Source organism: Protopterus annectens, chromosome 6.part0 (genome assembly GCF_019279795.1).
Source record: "Protopterus annectens isolate FY-2018-M chromosome 6.part0, PAN1.0, whole genome shotgun sequence".
In the NCBI taxonomy this organism is placed as follows: Eukaryota; Metazoa; Chordata; order Ceratodontiformes; family Protopteridae; genus Protopterus; species Protopterus annectens.
Genome location: NC_056737.1, coordinates 834915743 through 834941891, shown reverse-complemented (window position 1 = coordinate 834941891; position 26149 = coordinate 834915743). Strand labels below are relative to the sequence as shown.

General features: G+C 38.0%; 1 protein-coding gene across 2 annotated transcripts in view; it reads left to right on the top strand.

Moving 5' to 3' along the window:
- Positions 1-26149, top strand: part of LOC122804570 (cytochrome c oxidase assembly factor 8) — a 350597-nt gene that overhangs the window by 128564 nt on the left and 195884 nt on the right. For both annotated transcript variants that reach the window (XM_044074516.1, XM_044074517.1), the window contains exon 2: positions 21723-21920. In XM_044074516.1, coding sequence (XP_043930451.1) covers positions 21723-21920 — 198 coding nt within the window. The remainder of the gene's footprint in view (positions 1-21722; positions 21921-26149) is intronic.

Here is a 26149-nt window from a genome sequence, read left to right as displayed (position 1 = left end):
CCTTACAGAATGTACCCTGTCTATATAGTTCTGTCTGTAACATAGACGTTGATGGATGGGGTCCGACCACATTACCTACACTTGGGTCCATCATGAGTATTGGCCAGTTCTTTTTCACCACATGACAAATGATGTTAATGTTACTTGAATATGTTAAGAGTTACCCTACTTGCATTACCTTCAGGTAAATGTTTCTCCTTAGCTCGTTGGTCCAGGGGGTCAGAGAAATGGGGTTTGAATCTCATTCCCAGTGGTAGATCTAACCTTATTAATAGCCCTTTCAATTACTCCTATTTTGTAACCACATTCTAACAACTCTATACGTAAAGTAGCCAGAGCTTCTTCCAGCTTAGTTTCATTTGTGTGCAGTCTCATTACTCTGAGCACTTGGTTTTTAACAACATTCCTTGGAATGTGCCTGGGGTGCATGCTAGTGTTGTGGAGGAATGTTGTTCTTCCTACAGGGTTTCCTATACATACTAGTGCAGATTCTGCCTAGCTCATCCTTCTTAATAACAGTGTCAAGAAAGCCTATATCTTCAGCAGAGTAATGCATAGTAAATGAAAGAAAGGTAGTTGTGTTTTGTAGATAATCTACAGACTCCAGCAGTCGATTGGTTGGTCCTTGCCAAACAAAAAAGACATAGTTCACAAATCGTTTGTAAAATTTCACATGTGAACTAAATCTAACATCTGTAAAAATTGACTGCTTTTCCCAATAAGCCAAGACAATATTGGCATAAGAGTTGACACCTGCCGTGCCCATTGCAACCCCCAGTTTTAAAAAAACAAGTGCTCAGAGTAATGAGACTGCACACAACCTGCATCATTTCTGCTTCTTCAGTGTGATCTCCGAAATGAAAAACTTTTCACAGTAAATATCCACTACATTGTGCTAAGTATTAAGTACCTCCCCTGCTCTTAAGTCATTCCGTCTTGCCAATGATACTGAGTAATCATCATGTTTAATCTATTCTACTTCTCATTCCATATAAATAGTACCTAGAACGTAGTATATATATCCCATTATGCTGGTTAGTATCCAATGATATGCTAGTCAGATGTATCAGCTTTTATATTTTTATGTATTTTGTATTTTCTGTGTCCTGGAATGCGATTCCATCATTGTAAATCTTGTATTGCACCTTGAACTTTGAGTTCACAATGTTATCCTTATTTTGTCTGCTCTCAGACTGAACCCCAGTTAATAAATGAAAATAAATAAATGAAAGTGTGATAGCTCATGAATTTCTCAGCCAGACCATGTATATGTGTGTTTTGTTAACCAAAATTCACAAATGTAGCAGCCTAATAGTCATGTATGCCGGATGGTGATCCATACAAATACAGGATTCGAACTCTGAAACAGTTTCCCTTTTGAACATACTTTAAAGTCTTTTTCTGTGCATATTTATTCTCAGTACAACGAAATAACAGACACATGTAGATTAATTACATTAGAGTTCCAATGGATTATACATACTAATGCAATAGAACCACCTGGTCTAAAAGAGAATGTCTGAGCTGTGTTTTGAAACTAAAAGCTAACTTCTTTTTATAAAATGCAATATTGGGGAGAATAACTATATTATTAATGTTGTGTGGTATATGTAGAATGGATGTCTTTCACTGTTCTTTTTTAATAGTTTTTATCATTAAACACGAATACTAATTTTATGTATTTAAAATGTGGGACTGAATTAAGGGAAATGTACTGAACGAACTTGAAGGGATTCATTTCTGCCTTGGTATGGATTCAAATGTAACGAAAGTGCTAAATCTTATTAAACTGCGTTTTGGTGCAATACCGTGGTCTAATTCCCTGGTTTATTTATTCTCAGTACAACAATTTCATTTTCAAAATGGACACTTTCATAAACTGAATTCAGATAACATTGCCACTGTCTTACTAAATTCCAGATTTTTGATATGAACATATAATTATAACAAAACATTGAGATCCATCATACCCTAAACCCATGGTCTTCCACTTTCCTTCCAGTGTTGGTTCTGCATTCACTGTTCTCATTGAAATAATATCTTCATGGCTTTTCTTTTGCCATTCTCTTTTGGTATGAACAGGCCACTCATTTTCACCTGTGTCTGGCTTAGTTTGCTTCAGCCATCAACACCTTTGTCCCTTCTCTCACTGTCACTGCTTATATCCTGAAGGTCTTTAAATTCCAGACACTTTTTCCCATTACATCTCCATTTCATTCCATCTTCCTCTAGCTTATATTCTAATATCACTTTCTTCATGGTTTTGCTTTTAGTAGTCTTCCCTTACATTTGGCTTCCCCATGTCTAGCAGTCATGTCCATTCACTACATATGTGCATCCTGCTATAACTAGCATTATCTCCATTTCATTGTCTCTCAGTTTTGTTTTCTTCTATTCCAGAGCTACAGAGTTTCCAGTAACTCTGTTTTTTCCTGTTGAAAATCCCCTGTAGATTGACTTGGTGCTGCCTTCAAAAGTAGTTGAGCTTATTTGTATTCCTCACACGTGCTTCATGCTTGTTCTCCCATTTGTACCATTTTTTCTCTGTCTTCCCCTCTCCCATTATTTTTCTTCCTTTGCTTCTCCCCAAGTGTTTGCTTCTCAGAAATCTTATAGATCAGCTTCTTATTATTTTCTTATGGAGACTTGCTTGCCTTTCTCTCTGTTGATACTGTTTTTTCAACTCTCCCAGTCTGTTTTCAGTTTAGGTCCCCCCAGTCTAAGCGTTGAGTACCACATCCCCATTGTAGTTTTGCTTTAGTCTTGATTCCTTTTTAGTTTCCTCCTTGAGTTTGCACCAGTTGGTCTGCCATCCATGATCTCACCTTTTCTCTGTGCTCCCAAAACATTTCCTCCTCCTGCTCATCCTCATCCCCAATTGAATTATCAATTGTGTTTTCCTCCAGCTCCCTGTCATTTTTCCTAGGGTCCTGGGCCCTCTCATGTTCTGTTTGACTTTTTAAATAATATCCTGTCCCTGTCTTTAATTTCTCCTCAAGTTCTTGCTTAATTTACTTCCTAGCACCCTGCACTAGACTGTTTCTTCTCCCTAATTCTTAACTATTGCAGTGCTGCAAATGTTATTACAGGTTCCTCAAAGCATGGCATTTCCACTTCCACAGCTCATTTCACTCCTCCAAAATGTTCTTGCTATTGTAAATTTCCCTTCAGTATAATTGATCAGTCTTTTTGTGTTGCAGAGGTCTGTTTTGACAGCTCCGTGTCATTATTAAGCTTAATTTTTGAGCATGTACTAATTTTTTATAACAGTTATCCTTCACATCCTTACATTTACTAAGCTGTTCTGCAGTTCACTCTTCATTTGGCTATGATTTTTTCAGTGGCCTGCGATAATCCCCCAAACTCTTGTTCATAAATTTCATGGACCTACCTTGTGTCTTCAAGACTTGGAACATCATCTTCTAATTCCAATGAAGTAATCTGTTTATTTTCCCATCCACAGCAAAATACACTTTAATCATGGACTTATTTGCAGGGGCAAACCACTTGTACCCCCAGCCCTGCTTTACAAAACTGATTGCTTCCCTTCCTCCATAGTTACTTGACTTCAGAAAGAATGAAGTGTAACACAAATGTGAATGCAGAATATATTCACATATTAGCACATGCATCCATCATTTTGACAAAGATCTTATCAACTATTACCCACATTATGATGGGTGACTAACAACTCTGTGAACTAGGACTTATGCTACAGGACATAATAAATTGGAGTGTTATTGTTTTCTCTCATGACTCATAAATTTCTTTCTTCCTTTTATCTTTTGTTAATCTGATTGGAGAGACAGATGTGTCCTACAGACTGCTCTTGCTTTGGAACAGACCTCTCGTATATGTGAAGCAGAGTTCATGCCTTGGTCTATTCAAACATAACCTGTACAAATAAATGGGAAATTGCAAATTTACCCATGTATTTGTGTCTTTCCCCTGTTGGACAGGGGTAGCTTATAAATGCTATGCCACTTAAACACAACTGTATGTCACTGGGTAATTTATCCTGTCAGTTATACATGGGAATACATAGCTAGGGGCTTAAAAAGGCTTCTTGAAGCTACTGGCTTAGTAATCAGCTATGATGCTACATGGCTAAAAATTCTAGAATTGCTTGTTTTCATTATGTTGGAAAGGATTGGAAGCAGCCCTTTCTCTTGCATTAGCCTTCTAAAAGCATTGATGGGTCCCACAGTAGAAGATTTTCTAATGCTGGCATATTGAGTTGAATGTGTGCCTTATGCTTATGAATGGTGTTAATGGCAACATTCTTTGCTGAATCTGTACCTAAAGTGTAAATATATATATATATATATATATATATATATATATATATATATATTGTATATCCATGAGGAATGCTTCCTTCCTTCATGTGTATTGACATCAGAAAATGTGCCAGAATGGAGATAGACAAGTTCTTTAGTAGGTGCCCTGGAAAAGAATGAATCTCTGCTTTGGAGCTCCTGTCTGCAAGAATCACAGCTCTTTCCAGTTATTTAAAGAGGCATCGTAAAACATAGTTCCATGTAGAATAAATCTGCACTACTGGTAGGAGCTCAGAAATGTTATGAGTGTAGAGTGAGAGAAGTTACCAGTATCTGCTACTGAAGTTCAACATTCTTGTGTTTTTTATTCTTTGTATGTTTTTTTGTTGATTGGGTTAGTCCCACTAGGCCTGTGGCATATCTTCAAGGAAGACTCCGGTGGTAGTCATACTGCTTAGGAGAAGTTTGTCTGGAGCGACATGGAAGTTCCCCTATTCTTTTTGATAAGTGCCATGGGATCTTTCAAATCCACTTGAGCCGCCACCAACTCTAATAGGTAGGATCTTGGTTTAATATCTCATCTGATGGTCCTTACAAGTTAAATATGCACAATGCATAACTCAAATTTGGACCTTCCTCATTACATTCCCCAAGGTATTTGGCTATAAGTGCAGTATGGAAGACACCTCAATGTTGTATAGCCCTGAAAAACAACTTTCTGTTTACAAAAAAATAGTCCTGTTAGTTATCTATAATACATAGCACTAATAAGCCATTATACGGTAAAGAAAGGGTCATTACTAATACAGAAAATGTACCTTCATCTCTGCACAGATCATCTTTTATCTATACGTGAAACTAATTTGCTTATTAAATAATTAGTCCTGTTCGGAATTCCGTACTCATTACAGACCCTGAAAATTGAATCCATTACCTTCCTACTAATGTACAACTCATGTAACATGGAGGATTATAATTGGGTCTCCAAACATAACTAGGATGTTGATGTGTTCGAAACAAGAAATTCACCTTGAGAGTGAAGCTCAATATCCATGTCAAGAACAGATAACATCAGTTATTTGGGAGGGGGAAATGAGCAGCGTAGTAGCAATAAGTGTATTAGAGTTTTAGAAAGCCATACAGTACTAACTGTTGCCCTACTCATACAGATAGTGGCCACCAAAGAACATCATCAGGAAGCCAGTAAACACTTTATTCAGACTTTAAAAAAATCCATATTAAGTGTTTAATGTTTTCCTGATGCTCTTCTTCAGTGGCATCTGAGCACTGCTAGTATACAAGACTAATGCTTAATTGTTAAGCACCTTCCTCAGTGCTGTTAAGTACCTTTCTGATGTCAGAAAAGTGCTCAATAATCCTGTCTTTTCATCTGTTTTTGCAGAGTAATCAAGGCACTCCATGCACAACAAATATTAAGAATAATTTTAAGCTTCTTATAAATTGCATGATCACAATCTGTCTGAAAGAAAAAACAAATCAGACCTCTAGAAATTTTGAAATGCAAAATATGTTTTGCTCTCACAGTTGAGAGTATTTTCCTTAAATAATGGTGTTCAGTGTCAAATGCCCTGAATGGAAGTGGCAGTAGTATTGGTAGACATAACCATGGGTATATGTCTACTCTGGTTCAAAGCAGATAATGTAACAGTCAGTCACCCCCTCTTCCATGTTTATAAACTTTAGGAGTGCCAGTGGCATAATTGTAAACCGGGAAGATTCTATTGTCAGAGTTTATAACACAGATGAAAATATTGCTGCCTTTGTAAACTGAATGGGCGCACAGAGTCTGTTAAGTATGCCATTTTTTCAGTTATCACATCCTCCCCACAAGAATTGCAAATTACTTTATATTTTATTGAGCCTTGCAGCTGTGGCATCAGGCAGATTGTTGACTTGTACCACATTATTTGAGGAATGTGCATTCCCCTGATTAACATTGCCATGCAGCACTTTGCTATCTTGTTCAGTTCCTGGTTGGAGTAGCTTCTGTGGAATCTGCATGTTTCTCCTCTGTCTGCTTGGATTTTTGAAAGGGTCTCTACTTTCCTTGCAAATCCCAAAGAAATGCTAGTAGGTTAAACTGGAATCCTCCAATTTACCTGTAGCTGTGTATGCAGTATGCTTGTAAATCTTGGTGTGCATGCCCTGCTAAGGAATGATGTCCCATCCAGGACTAGTTATATGTCTGAAAATCCATTGCCCCTCTGGTTAAAGCAAGGACTGGAAATGAATGCATATTCTTCTCTGCACTTGTAGATTTTTATGCACGTAATAATTAACATAAATGCTGGGTGCACTACCAAGTCCATGGGAAGTCATGAATCTGATAACCAGAAAGTTTTGTTTTGTAGTAACCTGCCTCTGAGGTCACCCTAAGTCAGAAAAAATTTAACCATTTTCTTTTTTCCTACTTATTGCAACATGACAAGCATTTACATTTAGAGATGAGGAATGTGGGGAATAGCCCACACACAGGAATGCAAAGGCTTCTTGCAAAACATAAATGTGCAGCAAGTGATGCTAGTGACATATACATTGTGATGGCTTCATGGGCAGCAGTGAGCCCATGCACAGTAGAAAGTCATGATATATGTAGTGTTTGGGAGCACATGGTTGGCACAAAGACTCATTTACCCATGTGTAGGCCATATGTGTTTGGAAGATAAGGTTTTGCTGCTTAGTTCCACAAAAGAACAAACATTTCACTGGAGAAGATGAGGTGCAATGCTGGAAGAAAGTCGACAAGAGAAAGTGTATTGCAGGTGTATACTTTCTGACTGTGCTCAAAACTTCGAGTTTCTGTGAGTAATTGAAGCACAGCTGTTAGATATGTCTCTGTTTAATAACCTGATAATCCTGCAGAACGTCATACCGCTGACTCCGTATATCTTCTTCTCCTGCACTAAGTATGACAAAGACTTCCATTATTTCTTGCATCAGCTTATACTGGACCTTTGTTTTGTTTAAATGTTGCATTAAGGTAGAGTTTCACACTGAATGATGTTACATTTTTTAGATATCCCACATGTATCCCTTATAGATGGTGACTTCAGACTGGAGATCAGGGTTACAGTTGGTACTATAATGAGGTTTTGTTTAGTGTTTGTGTGAAACAGTCATCTTGTACTGTACTCCAAACTTGGCGGTTCCTGCATAAAACTTGTGCTGGTATTTGATGCATTTTCAGTCAATTTATATGTAAGCAAAATGTTTTCAGACTTTAGAATTTTTGAATAAATTGATTCAGTTTAGTGCTTTTTGAACAGTAGTAGAACTATCATCAGGTCATACAAAAAATCACCAAATGTAGGTCCAGATGTTTAGCAATAGCCTGAATTTATGTTAGTGTGGATGCTAAACTCTGAGATGAGGGACAGCCAGTAGAATATATTTGCTATGTATATTTACTAAAGCATGGACTCCTTGATAGCTATATTACCTTTTTGTATAATTCATTTAAACACCCTTAGTACCTTATTGACCCATGGCTTATTACTGACACCAGCTTCATTGATGAAGTAGTTTCCCATGTAATCATAGGCAGTATGTAAAAGGGCAAGTTGTAAAAGTGCAATCGTACTGGTCGTTAATCTAAGTTACTGATATTTACATTCATGCTTTTCATAAATGAACTATCTGTATGTTACTGAGGTGCATAAATTTAAATGGCTTGATGTGAGACAGAGCAGTACAATTTGATTGTCCATTAATAATGCACTATCGTGGATCATAGGATCGTAGAATTACTAGGCTAATGGCTGTAGGACTCTTACAAGCCTAGCCAAGTACAACCCCTGTTCCAAAGAATATTAAGGTATTAAGTGGAACTAAGTCAACAAATACTGCCGCTGTCCAAGAGGAACACAGATGACACTCCCGGGTGAATTTGCATTTTCCCATCCAGTCATCCAAATTATGCTTAAATAGGGTAAGCGAGGGGCTCTGCTTCACCTGAATTGGAAGTTTGTTCCAGAGGAGAGGTATTCTCTGACAGATATCTGTCTCTCCAGCAAGTCCTGTTCATATTTGCTTACTAGGTTGAGTTCCCTGCAGTGAGTGCATCTTATACCATTTGATTTATGCATGTGCATCATTTCCATTAGAGCAGGATCTGAGATTACTTTATATGAAAGACAGAGGTCACCTATGAGTAGTCTCACAGAGTATAGTGACAGTGATTTCAGTCTGTCAGTGTATGACATGTACTGAAGACCCTGAATTTTCTTTCAAAGAAACCTTTAAGGTCTTTTCAGTTGCTGCAGGTTCCTGGTAAGCTACATGCGAAAGTTAGCATTGTACTCCATTACTGGCCCAATGAGTGAGGAGTGCAGGGGGGTTATAACCTCTTTTGTTCTGATACAATGCCCTTACTTATGAGCCTTTATTACCACTGTGGAGATGTGGTGGTCAAAGGAAAGGTTGCTGTCAACCTGTGTGCCCAAATCTCTCACCACGGATTGCTTACTTAGGGGATTTATTAACGTGGTAATCTGCAGGGACATCACCCGTGCTGAAGGGGATGATGATGCATTTTTTGTATCGAGTTTTAGCCCATGAGTTTGGCACCAGTCGTTTGTCTGTGTTAGGATGTTGACATAATTTTGGTACTCGATGATTGCACCCAGTTTGTGATCAGCAAACTTTGTCAGCCATAGGCCTTTTGTTTTAGCTTGTACATCCGAGAAGTAGATCCCAAACAATAGGGGCCCCAGCACAGATCCCTGTGGATCACCACTGGTTACAGGTCTGCTGGTGGAGGTAGAGTCTTCTATTTTGACTGTGTGTGTTCCATCGGTGATCCAGCTTGCAATCCACTTGACAGTATACAGTTTGATCTCCAGCTGGGTGAATTTATCAATGATGCCTGAGTGGGAAACGGTGTCAAAGGTCTTGGCCAGGTCCCGGTAGGCCGTATGCCTGGATTTGCCTTCACCCAGGGCTTTAGTGGCTAAGAAGTCCACCAAGTTCAAGAGGCAGAATATATTGTTAGTTATTTGCACATAATTAAAAAGGTATGTAATATTTAATTGTATCCATAAATATCTCCAAAACCAAGTGAGTAGCAGACAGTTTCAATGTATCAGGTGCAATATTGGATACCGTTGAAGAAAGCTGTCAATTTAAATTGCACATCTTGAGCGATATTGAGTGTTATTTACATTACTTATGTGACTAAGCATACATTTTATCTTTCTGTTAATATCTCAGTGAGCAAGCACTCAAAAGGGGTTTGCCATCCTGTGAAAAACTTCAAATCTGGCTGAATGAAGTAAAGCTGAGACAGTGGGAGATATTCAGAAATGGTCAGCATCCAACATTGCACAAAGTACTGTGGGTGGCAGTGGACATGGAGGCAGTGATTCATGTACAAGTAGCTTGACTGCACTATAGAAGAAATGGCATTTGACTGCATAATAACATACAAAATGTGTCGTCATGCTTATGCGAATGGTCACATATGCAAATGAAGACATCAGAGATGGCAGAGTGATTCAAAAATATGTACAGTTAACAGTTAGAGCCTCCGCAATAATCTGTTATGAAAACCAGGGTTCTTTGGTGTACAGAAAAGAAGATTTACTCATGCTGTGATGCTAGGAGTAGCATAACATTAGCTGAACAGCAAGCATTACTATCTGCTTTTTGGAGCCAGTACCCAGGATGGTGCCTGCTATCACCCCCTGCATTACAGATTCATCTGCCAGTAGCTGACTTAACATCCACCTCCACTACTAGACATTTTCACCTGCTCCTGTGTGAACAGAGGCATCATACAGAGGTTAATAAAATGTGCTTCCAACATGTGGAATCGGGGCAGATCAGTGGACTTCCTAATCTAGTGGACGTGAACTTTTATATATTGCTAACTGTCTTTGCTGCAAGGACTTTTCCCTATATGACAGGGGAAGTGTTAAGCCAATATCTGTGAAACTCTTAACAGATTTTACATCAGTTTCTTGATGGATACTGCGGTAAATACAGGAGCATATATGCTCTTCATAGATAGCAAAGCAGTCCCCACATGTCAGGCAGAGGTAGGTGCAAAAGGATGCAGCACTGGCAAAGAGGTGGCATCTGGTTCACAGCTGTGGGTCATATGAGAAGTTTCAAAATAAAACTGATGTATGCATCAACGCACCCAGGCTACATATTTATAATGCAATGACAGGCCACACTGTGCATAAATGTTACCCTACTCTTACAGGCCAGAGATGTTGGCAGAGCACAGTAGTTATTTACACCAGTGGGTTGGGGCACAGTGACAAGTGACAGCAATGCTACCATAAGTGTAAGGTTTCTGGGTGGCAGATGAGGTAGCCATACAGGCAGGTAGCATTTTAGGTGTGGAGTCAAGGTTTGCATCCTCTGTTTTTGGAGCGGTACTTGCATGTCATGAACTTTGGTCACAAATGCTATGTGGCCCTGTAGTTTCAGGGATGGTGTAGCACTTCAGTGGCATATATGGTAAACCTGCTGTTGCTGCCTGTGTGAAAAGACAGCAGATGGATGTTTTCCATGAAATTAGGTTTGGAACTCAGCTGGCCAGTAAGGATAGGAATGGTTTGGAATTGTGGGACTCAGAATGGCTGGCACAGTAGAGAATTCCTGCAGTGGGATCAAATGAACATTTGCCATGGCCATGAGATTGGCCACACCTAGGTATTGAGGCTGCCATGGCCATTGATGACAGTGATGCAGCCTCTGGAACTGTGTGACATCTGTGTAAGCCTGGTATGTAACTGCCCTTCTCTTATCTGTATCCCTGCATGACCATGGTGATCATTTGTCAGTATCCTCATGGGTACACCCATGGGTGCAAATTGGGCCACCACAGCCCTTGGCAGATGTGTTTGCTCTGGGTCCCTATATGCTTTGTCATTTTTCATACATTGCAGGTCATCTTAAATGCCTCCTACTTGCCTACTTATGAAAAATAATGGGGAGGGAATGGGTCCGCTATGATCCCTCTGAAATAATGGAAGAACATCTGTATGGCTCCCAAGTATGCAACAGAATCCAAAGTGTTTAGTATTTTTGCTTGTAAGTGTTTGCATATGTATTTTTATAACCCAAACATTTCAGAGAGTTTTTCATCTGGTAGACGGCAGTTGCTAGCAGAGTGATGGGAAAGAGAGAGAGAAATGAGGACATGTTATTTTGAGTGTAACGAGTTGGCACATTTTAAGAAAGAATCCCTACAGAAATGTTGGGGGAGCAAATGGCTGAAAATAAGAAAATAATTATTTTGAGCTGACACACAGTTTTCCAAATTAACTAGACATAGGAAGGCCTTACTAGGTTTAATGCTGTTGTTTGCCAAAATGTAGTTACTAGAAAATGGAAATCAAAATCTAAACCAACTAACCAAGCAGGAATTGAGCAATTTATGTAATGCTGGAGTGATTGACAATTGTTAAAAAGAAAGAGGATATATTTAAGGTATAATATATGTAAATGAAAATAAAAAAGCATCTCTAAATACAAAATAATCCCAATTTAACCAAACTACTTATGTAAGTGCCTATATAACCTAAACACCTGTGTTCACATGTCTGCATGATGATGACAGCTAAAACTGATGTAAGCACTTTTTTGCAATGACAAAGCCATTTGCTTCAGAGGTCATTCCCTAGTCTGTATATATAGATTAGATATAGCGCTTGATAGATGATGTACATTTGATATCTGCCTAACATTCACAGTCTTCTAGCATTTGTGTATAAGCATGCACTATCAAAACATATGAAGAAGATAAGTGAAATCCATTAACCTTATTCATCTTTAAGCAGGACTTTTTCTAAATTTTAAGAAGCATATCCGATACTTTTATGTACTTGTATAGTTCATTAATGGTGCATGCATTTGCTGTTCACTATATATAACCTAGAAAAAATTAGAGTTTGACCAGTCAGAGTGAAGGCACATAAACATCACTCCAATCTTGAGTAGCTAAGAAGCCTTAAACCAATCGGGAGGAGAGGCTGTCTGGTCATCAGGTAAGAGACAGTGTGTGTAACCAGTTGTGGGGAGGATCAACTGCTCAAGTGAGAAGCATACCACTCAACTGTCCAAATTTTTGTCTTCTGTTTTTGGTCTATTCCATATGTTATTTGTAGTTTTCTGGCAAATCGGTGAAGTCTGAAGTCACCATATAATGGCAGACATTTGAGTTTCAGACATCATATGTTTTAGAAAATGCATGTTAATGCAAAACTTATTGTTCTACCAACTTTCTAAATTTCTAAGAGCAAAATTTAAAATCTTTCTCTGATTTTGGGCCTTTTTCCTCCCTCCATTGTTTTTGACTTTGTCTAAAATTCTTGTGCTACAGGGTTGAGAGATGTTGTAGGGGAGGCTGAAGAATTAATTATACATTTTAGATTACACTAGAACTTAACATAGTATGAATGGTAGAAAAAGTAGCACTTTTGGTGGTTACTAGAAGGATGATGTGTTTGGATGGAGTTGTTATACTCCCTTTTGTACATTTTTTTCTTGGGCTTAGTCCATGGGTGGCAACTTATTTTTGCACTTTCTACGATCTTATTTGTATTCTTTGTATAGGGTACCCTTTCTAGAATTCCATGGACTTATCCATTCTGTTGGTGTGGCATTGTGCTGGCATAAGACCATTTGTCCTTCTATGGCTTTAATTTTGTTGGACCCTGGTGGTTATGGGTTCTCTGCTTCTGTGCACCATCAGTTTGTCTGTTTGGTTATTCCATAAATCTTTTCACAACTGGATTTATTGTTTACTACCTGAGATTACCTGCTGTTGTTTCCAGCAATAGAATGGGCCCAGTTCCTGTATTGTACTCGCTTGTTTGTTTGTTTTTTTCTCATTTGTTTGGCCAGTACAATGAATAGAAAAGTAGGAAGAAATGTGAGCTAAACAAAACCAACACATGATCTATGGGGCAGCTTACTTACAGATACTAGATTAATTTATTTCAAGATGTGCAGTGGCATGTCCAATCGTATGAATTACAGAAAGGGCTTAAAACACATTTTTTCCCAAATCATTGAATGTTTTTGGTCAGTTATACTAGTTCCTGTCCAGAGATACTCTCTTTCTCTGTAAAGTGACTGATGACCTTTTGATCCAAACGACCAAATATAAAGATTCTAAAAATTACATTAAAGGAATATTTTTTTGTATACATTAGTGTAATCGGTCTTCCTTCTCTAAAATTGCAACATTGTATACATTGTTCTTTGAGTCAGCTGGGAAATTCTGACTTGGCATATACAATTTTCAACTGAGACCCAGGAAGAAAACCTCCGGTAAATACAGTTACAGTTTTCATTTTTAAAAGTAATTGTGAATGTGTAAACAGACTTTTCAGTCAATAAAATGTGATTGAAAGCATGCAAAAATGTTATTTTATTGATAATTTAATCTTGTAGTAATATTTATCACTCTACTAGCCAACACCATGGCTGAGGGCTATAGCCCTGACTATGGATAAATCAGCCCAGATCACTTAACTGCGCAGATGGTGCAGCGGTTAGCATTGTCACCTCACAGCAAGCGGTTCTCTTGTTCAGTTCCTGGCTGGGGTCCTTCTGCGCGGAGTCTGCATGTCCTCCTCACATTCACATGAGTTTCCTCCTACACTCTAAAGACATGCATCTGGAGTAGTTCTCCCCGGGCCTCCTCTGAAAATAGGCTGTCTCCCAGTCAGACTTTCCCGGTAAACAAATGTTAAATTAATAAATATGCCAGTAACTGGATGATGGGCATGTTCCTCCTTGAGGGGAGGGTGTCTGATCAGCTGCACCTCATAGTTGATCCGTAGTGGATGCTTGGGATCCACCAAGGGCATTGTCCAGTAGGCATGGGGGCACTGGTGAGCTGCTGTGGAGATGGGATATGCCAGCACGTTCAATTGTATGGATAGCCCAGAATGTACAAGAGCATTACGAAGGGGAGGAGGAATATAGGATACTGCAAAGACAGCTCCAAGTAGCACAGTGACACTGCTGGTATTACTGTGATGTCCTCACTGGCCCTGAGCATGGATTGGAATTTGTCCTGGGGAGGAAAAAGAACCAAGAAGATGAGGAGGGTCCCTAGGGGCAGCATATCATATTGAAAGAGAATAAGTTGCAGTTTCATGTTATCAGGAAACAAGTAAGGGGCAAGCAGTGGAAAAAAAAACTGTTTATTTGAAATATATTATGTAGAGCACTATACAGAAAACCTGCACCTTGAAAATGTTAATAGCAAATAATTGGGATCATAGGACTGCAACAATGTGAGCAAAAATGTGTTTCAGGTTAAGAAATATATGGAAACTTTAATTGTACGGTAAAAATATTTAACAGTCCTATGCCTTTTACTGGAGCCAGACATTAGACCTTTTCATTTTTGTTGATCATCCTAGTTAGTTTCTTCATTTTTCCTGAAAAAGCTGATGTTGCTTCTCTGTTTTCTTACTAAATGCATGATTTGTCCCAGTTGGCTTCCACTATGGGAGATTATATGAAGAAAAGAGAATAGTCATGTACACTAATGGTGTGTTTTAAGCCCTTTATGTAATTCATATGATTGGCCATGCCAATGCACACCTTAAAATCTGCTTTATCTAATTTCTATTAGTCAGGTGTGCATAGATTGTGTGCTGATTTTGTTTAGCTCACTTTTCTTTCAACATTTTTGTTAAATGCCTTTTCCTGGTGCTAAACCTTTAGAATACATCTGAACTTGAACTTCCAGTATGGCTGTACACTGAGTAACTGTTTAATTTCAGCTCTGTCAGTGTGAAAGCGAACTCGGAAAAGAGAGACAGTGACTTGTCTTTTTAGTAAATTTCAGTAACTGGCTAGTAAGTGTACTGCCTGGATGCCAACAAAAGAGAAATTCGGAGAACCCAAAACAAAACCGGTTGCAAAAGGTAAGGAGAAAACTCTGAATGGGAAGTGCTTTGCAGTTGTTCAGAAAAAGCAGTTCAAGCTCCAGCTCTGGTGCAAGACATGACTTTTAGTAATCTACAGGTAAAAATAAGTTAAATATGCTCAGAGCTGATCAAAATAAATGGAACACTGAACGAGTATGTCAACTCAAATAAAAGGAAAAAATGGAACTAGCTTTAAACAGATATTCAGGAAAAGGTGATAACTACAAAAAAATCAGAGGTTAAAATGAAGAAAAGGCTGGCTGAGTATGAGACTGGTCAATAAGAGATGTTTCAAAACAATAATAGAATTAAAGGACAGAGCATGTAGGGAAAAACTGAGATTTCCTGCTGTACCAGAGAAGTTGGAAGGAACAGACTATTTGTGCTTTCATAAAATTAATGCAAGCAACTGGACTGGTATCCACAGCAGGAGTTGTTAATCCAAAGGGCACATATTATGCTCCAAATCTGGCCTTGAGAAAGCCGCCTAGACCTTTAATAGTAAAGATGCAATCCTACCAGCAGAAAAAGTTGATTCTGACAAAACTGTAGTAGAAGGACACAGTAGTAGAGTGTTAGTGGAACATAATTACTCACTGTACACCAGGCAGAAGAGGAATACATTTATCCCAGTAATTAGGGAATGTCAAGAAGCAGGTATGAGATTCAAGCTGCTGTATTCAACTATTTTCAGAATATTCTTTCCTGTAAGGTCAGAATAATTTTTAATGCAGATCATGCTAAGCAAAAATTACAAACGTTTGTCCAAAAAAGTGAGCTTATCAAACAAGAGGAAATTCTGCTTCTTTCTTCTGGTAATAAAACCCGAAAAGAGACTGTGCCAGTGAAACCTTTTCCAGTGTTTCAAAGGAAGATGCTTGAGAGACAGGAAAAAGCACAGAGGTTGACTAGAAGAACCCAGAGTATATTGGAAATGAAGGCAGATACTGGATTTGGGGGATGGAGATCAACAGGAAGGAAACCAGCAACTCAGAAATTGACAAGTGTGAAATTGCAAAGCATTAATTATATTAGTGAAACATGACAAAGCAAGAAGACCCGGAATTACTGGACTGCTTTGACTTTGTTAAACTTGTAGGAGACTCCAAGGTGTATGTGCTACTTCATGTCATTAATGTTTGGAAGAACATTTAAGAGAGGGGAAGAGGAAGGAAAAAGTTAACTGATGTAAGTAAAACAAAATTTTATTCTTAACAGTAGAATTTTTGTAATGCATAACATAACCTGCATGCTATAAAGTAAAGCTTTCTCATTTTCCAGTGGGATAGTTTTTCCTGTTAGGAGGGTTAAAATGTCAATGTTTGAAGATGTACATAGTTTTATCTGTTAGTATTAAGTTAATAGGTTTTAGGTCTGTTCTGTGTGGGTATGGGTGTGGGTGTTTTTTTTTTTTTTTTTTTAAGGATTATCACTAAAACAAAAAAAATTGAAAGATGTGACATAAGTTCGAATGGATATGACAAGTAACAACTAAATAAAATATTAACCTATCAAACATTAATGTATGCTTGTAACACAAAAGCTGAAATTAGACATTTTAAAAAGCGGTTACGTATAACCGGTGGGAATAACATAATGACAACACTTTCTATATTATCTTTAAATGTAAATTGCCTTACAGATGTATACAAAACAGAGAGTAGTGAACTATATTAAAAATGTAGAGTTAAAATAGCTGTGCTACAGGAGACGCATTTGGAAAGAACTGAGCATGTGAATTTGATAAAGGATTTCAGGATGGTTATTCAGCCGAATATCTGGGACAAAAGAACAGGGGAGTACCTGTATTAATTGCAAGAGGAGCTCCAGTTTTGATAGAAGAGAGCAAACAAAGATGATGGTGGTAGATTTGTAGTACTAAGGGGCTACTGGCAAGAGAGGAGGATTACACTGGCATGTATTTATATTCCACTTAAAAGTGCTATAATGGAACTTAAGAAAATTCTGGAAGAAATAATGAGCTTTCAGCAGGGAATATCACTTCTAGGTGGGGACTGGAATTTGATTTGCAGCAGTGAGGATGTATCTAGTGGGTACAGAAGGGAAAATAAGAGGGCAGATTTTTGAAGGTATTTATGAACATATTTGCCATGGAAGATGTGAATGTACATATTCCCCAATGTACAAAAATATGGCTTTGGTAGACAGAACTTGTATTTCACAGGAACATGTGCATTTAATTGAAAGTTTTGATACACATCCAAACTATTTCAGATCATGTACCAATAGTAAAAATGCTAATGAAATAGAAATGAGGCACTGGTGCATTCCCACCTATCTAGTAAAAATAGAGGAATTTAAAGAATGAGTAATAGAAGTTATTTTGGAGTTAAGGAAGATAAACATTTCTTCTGAATATATAACTAGGGAGTGGCATAAAATTGAAGTGGAGTTTAAAAATAAGGCGGAACTAGAGACATGGTTAAGAAGTAAAAAGAATTATTTAGAGAGACTGACAAAAGGTTTAAGTATTGCAGAGTAGGGGAATCTCACAGAACAAGAAGAGGAGCATTGGCAGAATGGTAACCAGAAGATAAGGGATTACCTGAATAATATGAATTAGTTTTGAAAGACTGCTGTTAAGCAACTGTTTTTATACTAACTCCATACCACAAAAACTTTTAGCACATCTCGGGCAACAGAAAGTAGAAAGGTTTGTCACAAAGAATAGAGAACGTGTAACAAGTAAGATAACCATAGATCCTCTAGACATATTAGAAATATTTAAGAAGTTTTATGAAAATGTGTATAAAGCAGAGAAATATAGAAATCAAGAAAAAGTGTAAATGGAAATGTTTCTCGAAAACCTAAATATGCCAAGCTTAGAGGTAGATTATTCTCATTGTCTAGCAGTTAGGATAGGAGGAGATGAGATATAAATGGTGTTGTGTATCCAATATTAAGGAAGGTCCCCAGGAATAGTTGATATTGGTTTGGAAGTTTTGAAGCTAGATTAGAGATAAACTGATAAAGATCAGGAAGAAATTGCTGAACAGTATTTTAAAAGGAGGAGAAGCACCTAACAACCTGGAAGAAAGCAGTGATGGCTTTAATACCTAAAGATGGTATAAAGACCCATCAGATAAAGCTTCATAAGGCCCGTTTTAATTCTAAACCATGTGTATAATGGCTAAAAGAATGGCAAAGGTGAAGCCAAAATTGATAGATATGGATCAGTATGGTTTTGTGGAGGGGAGGCATACATTTGACAACATTAGTAGAACAGTGATGATCCAGATGGGAGTAGAAGATCAGAAAATACCACTCCACTGTTGTTGTTGGGTTTTGATGCAGTGAAAGCATTCAACAGAGTAAGCTAGGATTTTATGAGCAGGACAATAGAAGCATTTGCATTCCCTGATAAAAATATAAGAATGAATAGGAGGATATATGAGAAATCGGAGATGAAAATTAAAGTGTGTGGTTTCCTCTCTGACGAGTTCTGTTTGAGCAGACTAACCAGAAAGGGTGCCCTCTTCCCCCTTTATTTGGATTATATTTAGAACCATTGGCAAAGAAAATAAGGGACTCAGAAATTCAATGATATAAGAGGTATGCTGGTCAAGAAAATGTGGCTTTATTTGCAGATGATATTATTTTATACCTGATAAAACCAGAAAATGACATTTCTGTGTTTTTGGAACAATTTGACACAGTTTCTTGTCTTTTCAGCATTCAAACTTAATGAAGATAGAACTATGTACCCACACACGAATTGGTTCAGCAATATCTTGTGATAACCACAATCCATTGAGCAGTCAAATGAGAACCGGAGAATCACCAAACACAGTTTATTGATACAAATTAACGCTGCTAATACACGTTTGCGTTTTTGTATAAATCACTTCCTCGGATATTACTGCAAAACACAAATTCCATTTAAATACTATGACACTATTCCAAACGGAATACTCTTGGATGATCCAGTCATTGAATTACTAATGTGTATATAAAAAAACTCAAAATACTTATTGTGATCTGCATATTAGACAAAAACTGAATAAGAACAATATTAATATTTCATTCCTGTCCAATACCAGTTTTAAAACTGATGTGATGGACAACATATCATTTAATTTTAGAAGCCAACAGGGAACCCGGTTTAAATGATATGTTGTCCATCACATCAGTTTTAAAACTGAGATCGGCTAAGCTATTAGGGCAGCTTTGGATGTCATTTTATGTAACTCCACTAGAGGGCAGTGGTATATTTGTGAATTAATTTATTTTAAAATCATTTTATTTATTATATTTTGTATAACATATGTATTTCATATTCAAATTTCATGTTTTTTAATGATTTTATATATTGGTATTGGACAGGAATGAAATATTAATATTGTTCTTATTCGTTTTTTGTCTAATATGCAGATCACGAAGTATTTTGAGTTTTTTTATATACACATTAGTAATTCAATGACTGGATCATCCAATAGTATTCCGTTTTGGAATAGTGTCATAGTATTTAAATGGAATTTGTGTTTTGCAGTAGTATCCGAGGAAGTGATTTATACGAAAACGCAAACGTGTATTAGCAGCGTTAATTTGTATCAATAAACTGTGTTTGGTGATTCTCCGGCTCTCATTTGGCTGCTCGAGTGGATTGTGGTTGTTTTTGGTCTTCATTTGTGGCCATCCTTTGTTGTTATTCTCTTGTGATAGCTAAGTATATGTGGTAAGAGACTAAACAAAAGATGATACAAAACCTGAGAAATTGGAAGCTCTGTTTTATAGACATGGATAGTAAGATACTAGCAGTCAGAATATTTTAGTCCCTTTAGTTTTCTACACAGGTCAGGCATATTTTACCGACTAGAGAAGTTGTGGTTATCAATTAATAAAAAGCTGAAAGATTTTGTCTGGGAGGGGAAGATGTCAAGAGTCAAGTGGGATAAAGCTGATTCTTCCAATAGAACAAGTTGGTTTGCATTTACCTGATTTGAAGGGGCATTTCAGAGCTTCACAGTTTAAGCTCCTGTACATAGCACAAGCAGAAATCTATAATTCGTAGTGGAAGGAGAGGATGACGAAGCAGGATGGAAGCTGAAGAAAGAAGAGGAGACTGGGATTTGGATGCAGATCCATAAGGAGAATAACAATAACTATACAGAATATTATATTCATAAAGCAGTAGAAAGTATTCTAAGAACTAAGCCGACACAGGAGTGGAAGAAGGAGATTCTACTGATAGGGGTGACTGGATTTAATACAGACAATAAGCAAGAGGGGGTGGAATTTAATGGAGAAAACTGGCAAAGGAGCCAAGATATTTGGAGAAAATAATTAGAGAAGGAAAGGTAATAGAATGGGAAGAGGCCAAAAATTTGTTTGGACTGCAAGCTAGAGATTAACTTCCCTATCAAAGATTGATGTCAGAGTATAGGCAAAGAGAAAGAAATAGGGGGATCCTAAGCAAAAGACAGCACTGGTAGAGTTTTTAGTAGAATCTAGAACAGTACTGCTGTTCAAAAAGGGATACTTAGAACATGTAAAGTATTGCATAATAAGTATAGTAATCAGAGGCAGTTAGAAAGGATTGGGAAGAGAGATTGAATAAGCAATTCACAAAGAAACAATTGGGGGATATATGTATGTCTCCCACATATGTAAGATTTAGGATCTTTGCTTGGATGTGTTTGCATAGGTATTTTTATACTCCATGTAGACTCCCAAGAATTATTTGTTAGGTAGATAACAAATGTTAGCGATGTGACAGTAAGGTAAGAGGTAATTGGGAGCATATTTTTTGGGAGTGTAAGCAGACTTTAAAAATTCCATGCAGACAACTCAAACAGATGTACTGGTTGAGCAAATTATTATAACTAAGGAATTTTTTTTGAGCTATTATACAATATCTAATTTGCCTGACATAGTAAGGCCTTGTTGAGTCTAATTATGGTGGCTGCCTAAAAAGCAATTACTAGAAAATGGAAATCAAAGTCTAAAGCAACTGTACTAGACCTAGTGAATATAGTAACAGAGAGAAAGCAACTGGAAATGGGATCTTTAGAAAAGGACAGGAGTAAATTAAATAGAAAAAAATGGGAATTTTGGGAACACTGCATGCAGAATAACTGTGTGGAGGAGGAATTCGTTTTAAAAGAAGGCAGGGTTTGGATGAGCTATGCAATATTTGACTGACAGTAACTGGATAGATTATAAGTGGTGTATAATGTTTGCAACTAAAATATGTCAGTATGGTTTGTTTTCATAGATCTAAATTTATGATTGCCTATGTTATAAGTGATAAATTCTTTTATAATCAAAAAATCTTTATTAAATTATCACAGAATGATTTGTTCAGGTTCAGACGTTTTAAATGGAAATTGGATTATTTTATACCGAGTAGCTAAATACAAAAGAATACATTCTTAAATAGTGAAATTCAGTGTAGATATCTGTACACAAGCTTTGAGTTTAGAAGTGATGATTGCATAAAGATTTCAGCAATAATCCTGTTATCTGTTTAACTAATGTATCGTTGTAAATTTGTCATTAGAAAATGGATTTTAATGTTCCTGAAGACTCCATTCATGACTGGATTGGGCCCCCTGATAAATTCTCAAATCTTCGACAAATAAAATTCCATGTCCCAAAGAATGAAACTCCTCTAGAACATCAACTCCGAACCTTGAGAATGGAAACCCAGGAGTGGAATCAGCAGTTTTGGGTAAACCAGAATCTGACTTTTAATAAGGTAGGTTTGAGTTATGTTTTGACTTAGAAATAAGTCATTTTTGTTGGCTTTATAGATGTGGAAATCTCTGAATTAGGAGCATTATCATTATCACAGACAGAAAATAATATGTAAGGTGCAGCACTCATTTCCTTCTCTTGGGTTACTACATCTTTATATTTTATTTGACATTTGATAATCAGATAAGTGAACTTGTTCAAGGATCCTTTTCAGCCATGAACAGGTCACAAAGACAAAAACAGCAGTCAAATGGGAGACGTTACTAAGTCAACTAAGAGTGTTTAGAACAGAGATATAATGTAGGTAATCCATTAATAAAAATATAACCCATCCAACTACAGCTATTAATGTTAAAAATTGAGCTGCTAAGGTACAGTGATGTGTACAAGTAAACCTTGTGAATAATGGTAAGACATTAAATATATAAACATTTTCTAAAGTTGCAACAGATTATAGTAGACATTGGGTAGTATGACGTGTATGGCTGTTCTCACTAAGTATCCCTAATACAGCTACATTTGTTTTCAAGCTAAGATTTGGAGACTTGAGTGTGGTTTCTGGTATCTTGTTGCAACATCACCTGATTCACTGTTTAGTCTGCTTGGTGAATCTGGACCGCATTGTTGTACTATAAATATAATATTTCTTTCACTTTTTTTCATACATTTCTTTTCATTTTTAAATATTTGTTTTAGCATTTTCCTGCTCTCCTTAATTTCCAACCTTTTATTGCCATTTCTTTATTTTCTGCTCCAGTCTGTTCTATTATGGGTGTCATTTTTTGTGATGACTATTCTCCTGAAGTAACTTTGTTGTCTTTCTTGGCATAAGCCTGTTGGATGATTTTTATAACTATATGTACTTAGTTCAGTCTGTGCTTTTTATGAATATATACAACCCTTTTCAAAATGTTAATCTCTGTTTATAGGATCATAGGTGGTTACTAGGCTATTGGCCATAAACCCTCTACAAGCCTAGCCATGTTATACCCTTCTTCCTTTATGGACTAATATATATAGTCTGTGTGTGCAAATCTAAGATCATCACGGTCTGTGGCCATCTAAGAGGGGCATAGGTGAACCCCCCAGCGTAAATTTATGGTTTCCTATCCAAATGTCCAGGTTACATTTAAATAGGGTCATTAAGGAGCTCTGTTTTACATAAATTGGGAGTTTGTTCCAGAGGAGTGGCAACATCTGGGAGACATATCTGTCTCTCCAGCATGTCCTGTTAATACCGCAGGCTAGGTTAAGATTCCTAGAGCAAGTGAATCTTGTCCCATTGGATTTGTGGTTTGGTGCAGCAGCTTTATCAGGGCAGGGTCTGAGACTGCCCTGTAGGCCAGGCACAAGTTTCCTCTGAGCAGTCTGTATGATACTGAGTAAAGTGATAGGGTCTTCAGTGTGTCCGTGTAGGTCGTGTGTTGTAGGCCCTGAATTTTCTTGGTGAGAAACCTCTAAGGTCTCTTCAGATGCTGCTGATGTCTCGTAAGGTACATAGAGTAGGGAGCATTGTACTCCATTATTGGTCTAATGAGAGTTGAGTAGAGTTATAAACTCATTAACTTTGGATGTTATACCCTTGTTTATGAGGTGTGCAATGTAGGAGGCCATCCTTACTACTGTGGACACCTGATGATCAAAATTAAGGCTACTATCACCTTGCATTCCTAAATCTCTCACCACTGGGTTTGAACTTTGGGGGGTATTATTAATGTTGTAATTAGCAGGGCTATCTCCTTTGCCAAAGGGGATAATGATGCATTTTTTTGTGTTTATTTAAGTCCATTGTTTTGACACCAATCATTTGTCTGTGTAAGCACATTTTGTAGTATGTTGACATCTTTGTGGACGATTCAGTGATTGCTGATGACTGCAAACTGGGTCCAGACTTGATAATCCATAGGCCATCTATTTTCACCTGGACGTCTGAAAAATAGATACCAAACATCAGGGGACCTAACACAGATCCTTGAGGAACACCACTGGTAACAGGTTTGCTAGTAGAGATGGCGTCCCCAATTTTGACTGTATGTGTTCTGCTTGTGAGCCAGTTGGCACCCCATCTAGTGACATAAGGGTTAATCCCCAGCTGGGTGTGATTCTTAGTGATAGCTGAGTGAAGGATTGTGACAAAGGTCTTGGATAGGTCAAGATAGGCAGTGTGAATGGTTTTGCCTTCATCCAGGGCCTTGGTGACATTCTCGAAGTCCACCAGGTATAGCAAGCAAGATCTGCCCTTAATGAAGTCAAATTGGGTTAGGTCAAGAGTTTGAAGGTCACCTATGTCCTTGTTAAGGTCCATGATGATTCTCTCCATGCCCTTGCAGTTCAAACTGGTTAGGCGTATGGGTCTGTAGTTCCCGGAGTCAGTTGAGGGACCCCCTTTGTGCAAGGGGATTACGGTTGCTGTTTCCCACTCAGTTGAGACAAAACCAGTGTTTAGACTGAGATTGAAGTGTGCGCTCAGCAGTTCCACTAACTCCTGTTTTAGACCATTTAATAAGCAGCCTGGGATATTGTCTGGTCCTATACAGGCTGTGTGTTTGGTGTTGGAGAGTACAGCTGTGACCTGCTCTCTGGAGATACAAGGCAGAAGACTGGTGACAGGTATGTTATGGGGTAAGATCGGTGGGAATGGGGGGGGGGTGACGTTTTCACCAAATCCATCTGCTAGCAGGTTGGCGATGTCCTCAGGTTCAGTATAAATGGTACTGTCCACAGCTAGTTTGGCCAAAGCTGGACCTTCCCTTTTAGAGTTCGAACATAGCTAAATAATGCTTTGTGATTTTCCTTAGGTAGGGATGCTAATTTAGTTTTTTAATTGGCTTTAGAGGACTTTACAAGATGTCTAATCTGCTTGTTTACGCTTTGGAGGGAGTTCTTCCTTTGCAGGGACCATTCCCTCTTGTTTTTTTTGTTTGTTTTTTTTACAGCAATTTCTTTCTCTTATTTATGCTGGATGTCCACCAGGGTGGCTTACTTTTTTCATAAGGAATTTGATTTGATCCATTCCGGTATGGCTGAGTCTGCACATTTATAGTAGGTATTTATACAGGACAGCAGGACATTTGTGTACACCTCTGTATAGGGTCCATTGCTGTCAGTGTTGGCAAAGGTCTGAAACTGTTGATGCCATTGCTCAGTAGGCAATAGTTTGCTTTGGAGAAATTTTTAACTTTTTGCTGCTGAGGGTGGGTCAGGTACGATTGTTACTTTGAATGAGACTGAGTTATGATCAGACTTTACCAGGGAGGGCCCCATGCATGGGGTAGTGCAGTGATTCCCCCATGTTGGTGACCACTTCATCAAAGATGTTGGAGTTCCATGTGGGGATGCTGACTATTTGCTCCAGAGTGTTTGTGTTAACAAAGTCCAGGAACCTTTGGGTGAGGGTGTTTGTACTCCTATATGTTACCCAATCGATGGAAGAATAGTTAAAGTTACCCATGACCAGGGTATTTGGCCATACTTAGAGTGACTCAAGTAGGTCCAGGTAGGCTTTGTGGTTTTCGTGGTTCATGGTGGGGGTCCTATAGCTAACAATGACATGGAGGCAGTCTTTCCTACAATTAGTTGGACTTGGAGTAACTCTAGGAAGTCTCACTGTTTAACCAGTCTAGAGGTCTGTTTGTCATTAATGAAGCTTGATACTCCTCCTCCCTTGTTTTTTTTTTCATGTTGGTTTTGTGGTCTGAACATATGGAAGGCATTATAGCCCTGCATGGCTGGGGTACTCTGAGGTCTTGAGCCATGTCTCTGTGACTAAGCAGACATCAGCATCTTCCAGGGTGAAAAGTAGTTCATGTGAGTGCAGTTTCCGATTTAGACTCCTGACATTAAGCAGCATAACCCTGAGTTTGTTTCTGAAGGAAAATTTTACATCTGAGAATTTTGTTCTTATGATATTGCCTTAAAAGGCACTATGGGGGAGGCAAGTACCTTTGCCAGCAACCTAAAGCTTAGATGCGACAGGTGAAGACCATCTCTGGCAAAGCAACTTGGTCTGTCGACCATTTTATCCCCAGGCTGTCAGATACTGGATCTCCCTAGACTGACACCAGAAGCTAAGCCAATTGTTGAAGTCGGTCATTTTTTGTTTGTATTGTGGCGTCATCCTGGGTGAGGGAAGAATGCTGCTTAGGGCAAGGGACATACCTGCCTGGGGCACATAATCTGAAAGTTTTGTCATGGCTCTCTCTGTGTAATCCAGTGAGGTATATCTCAAGT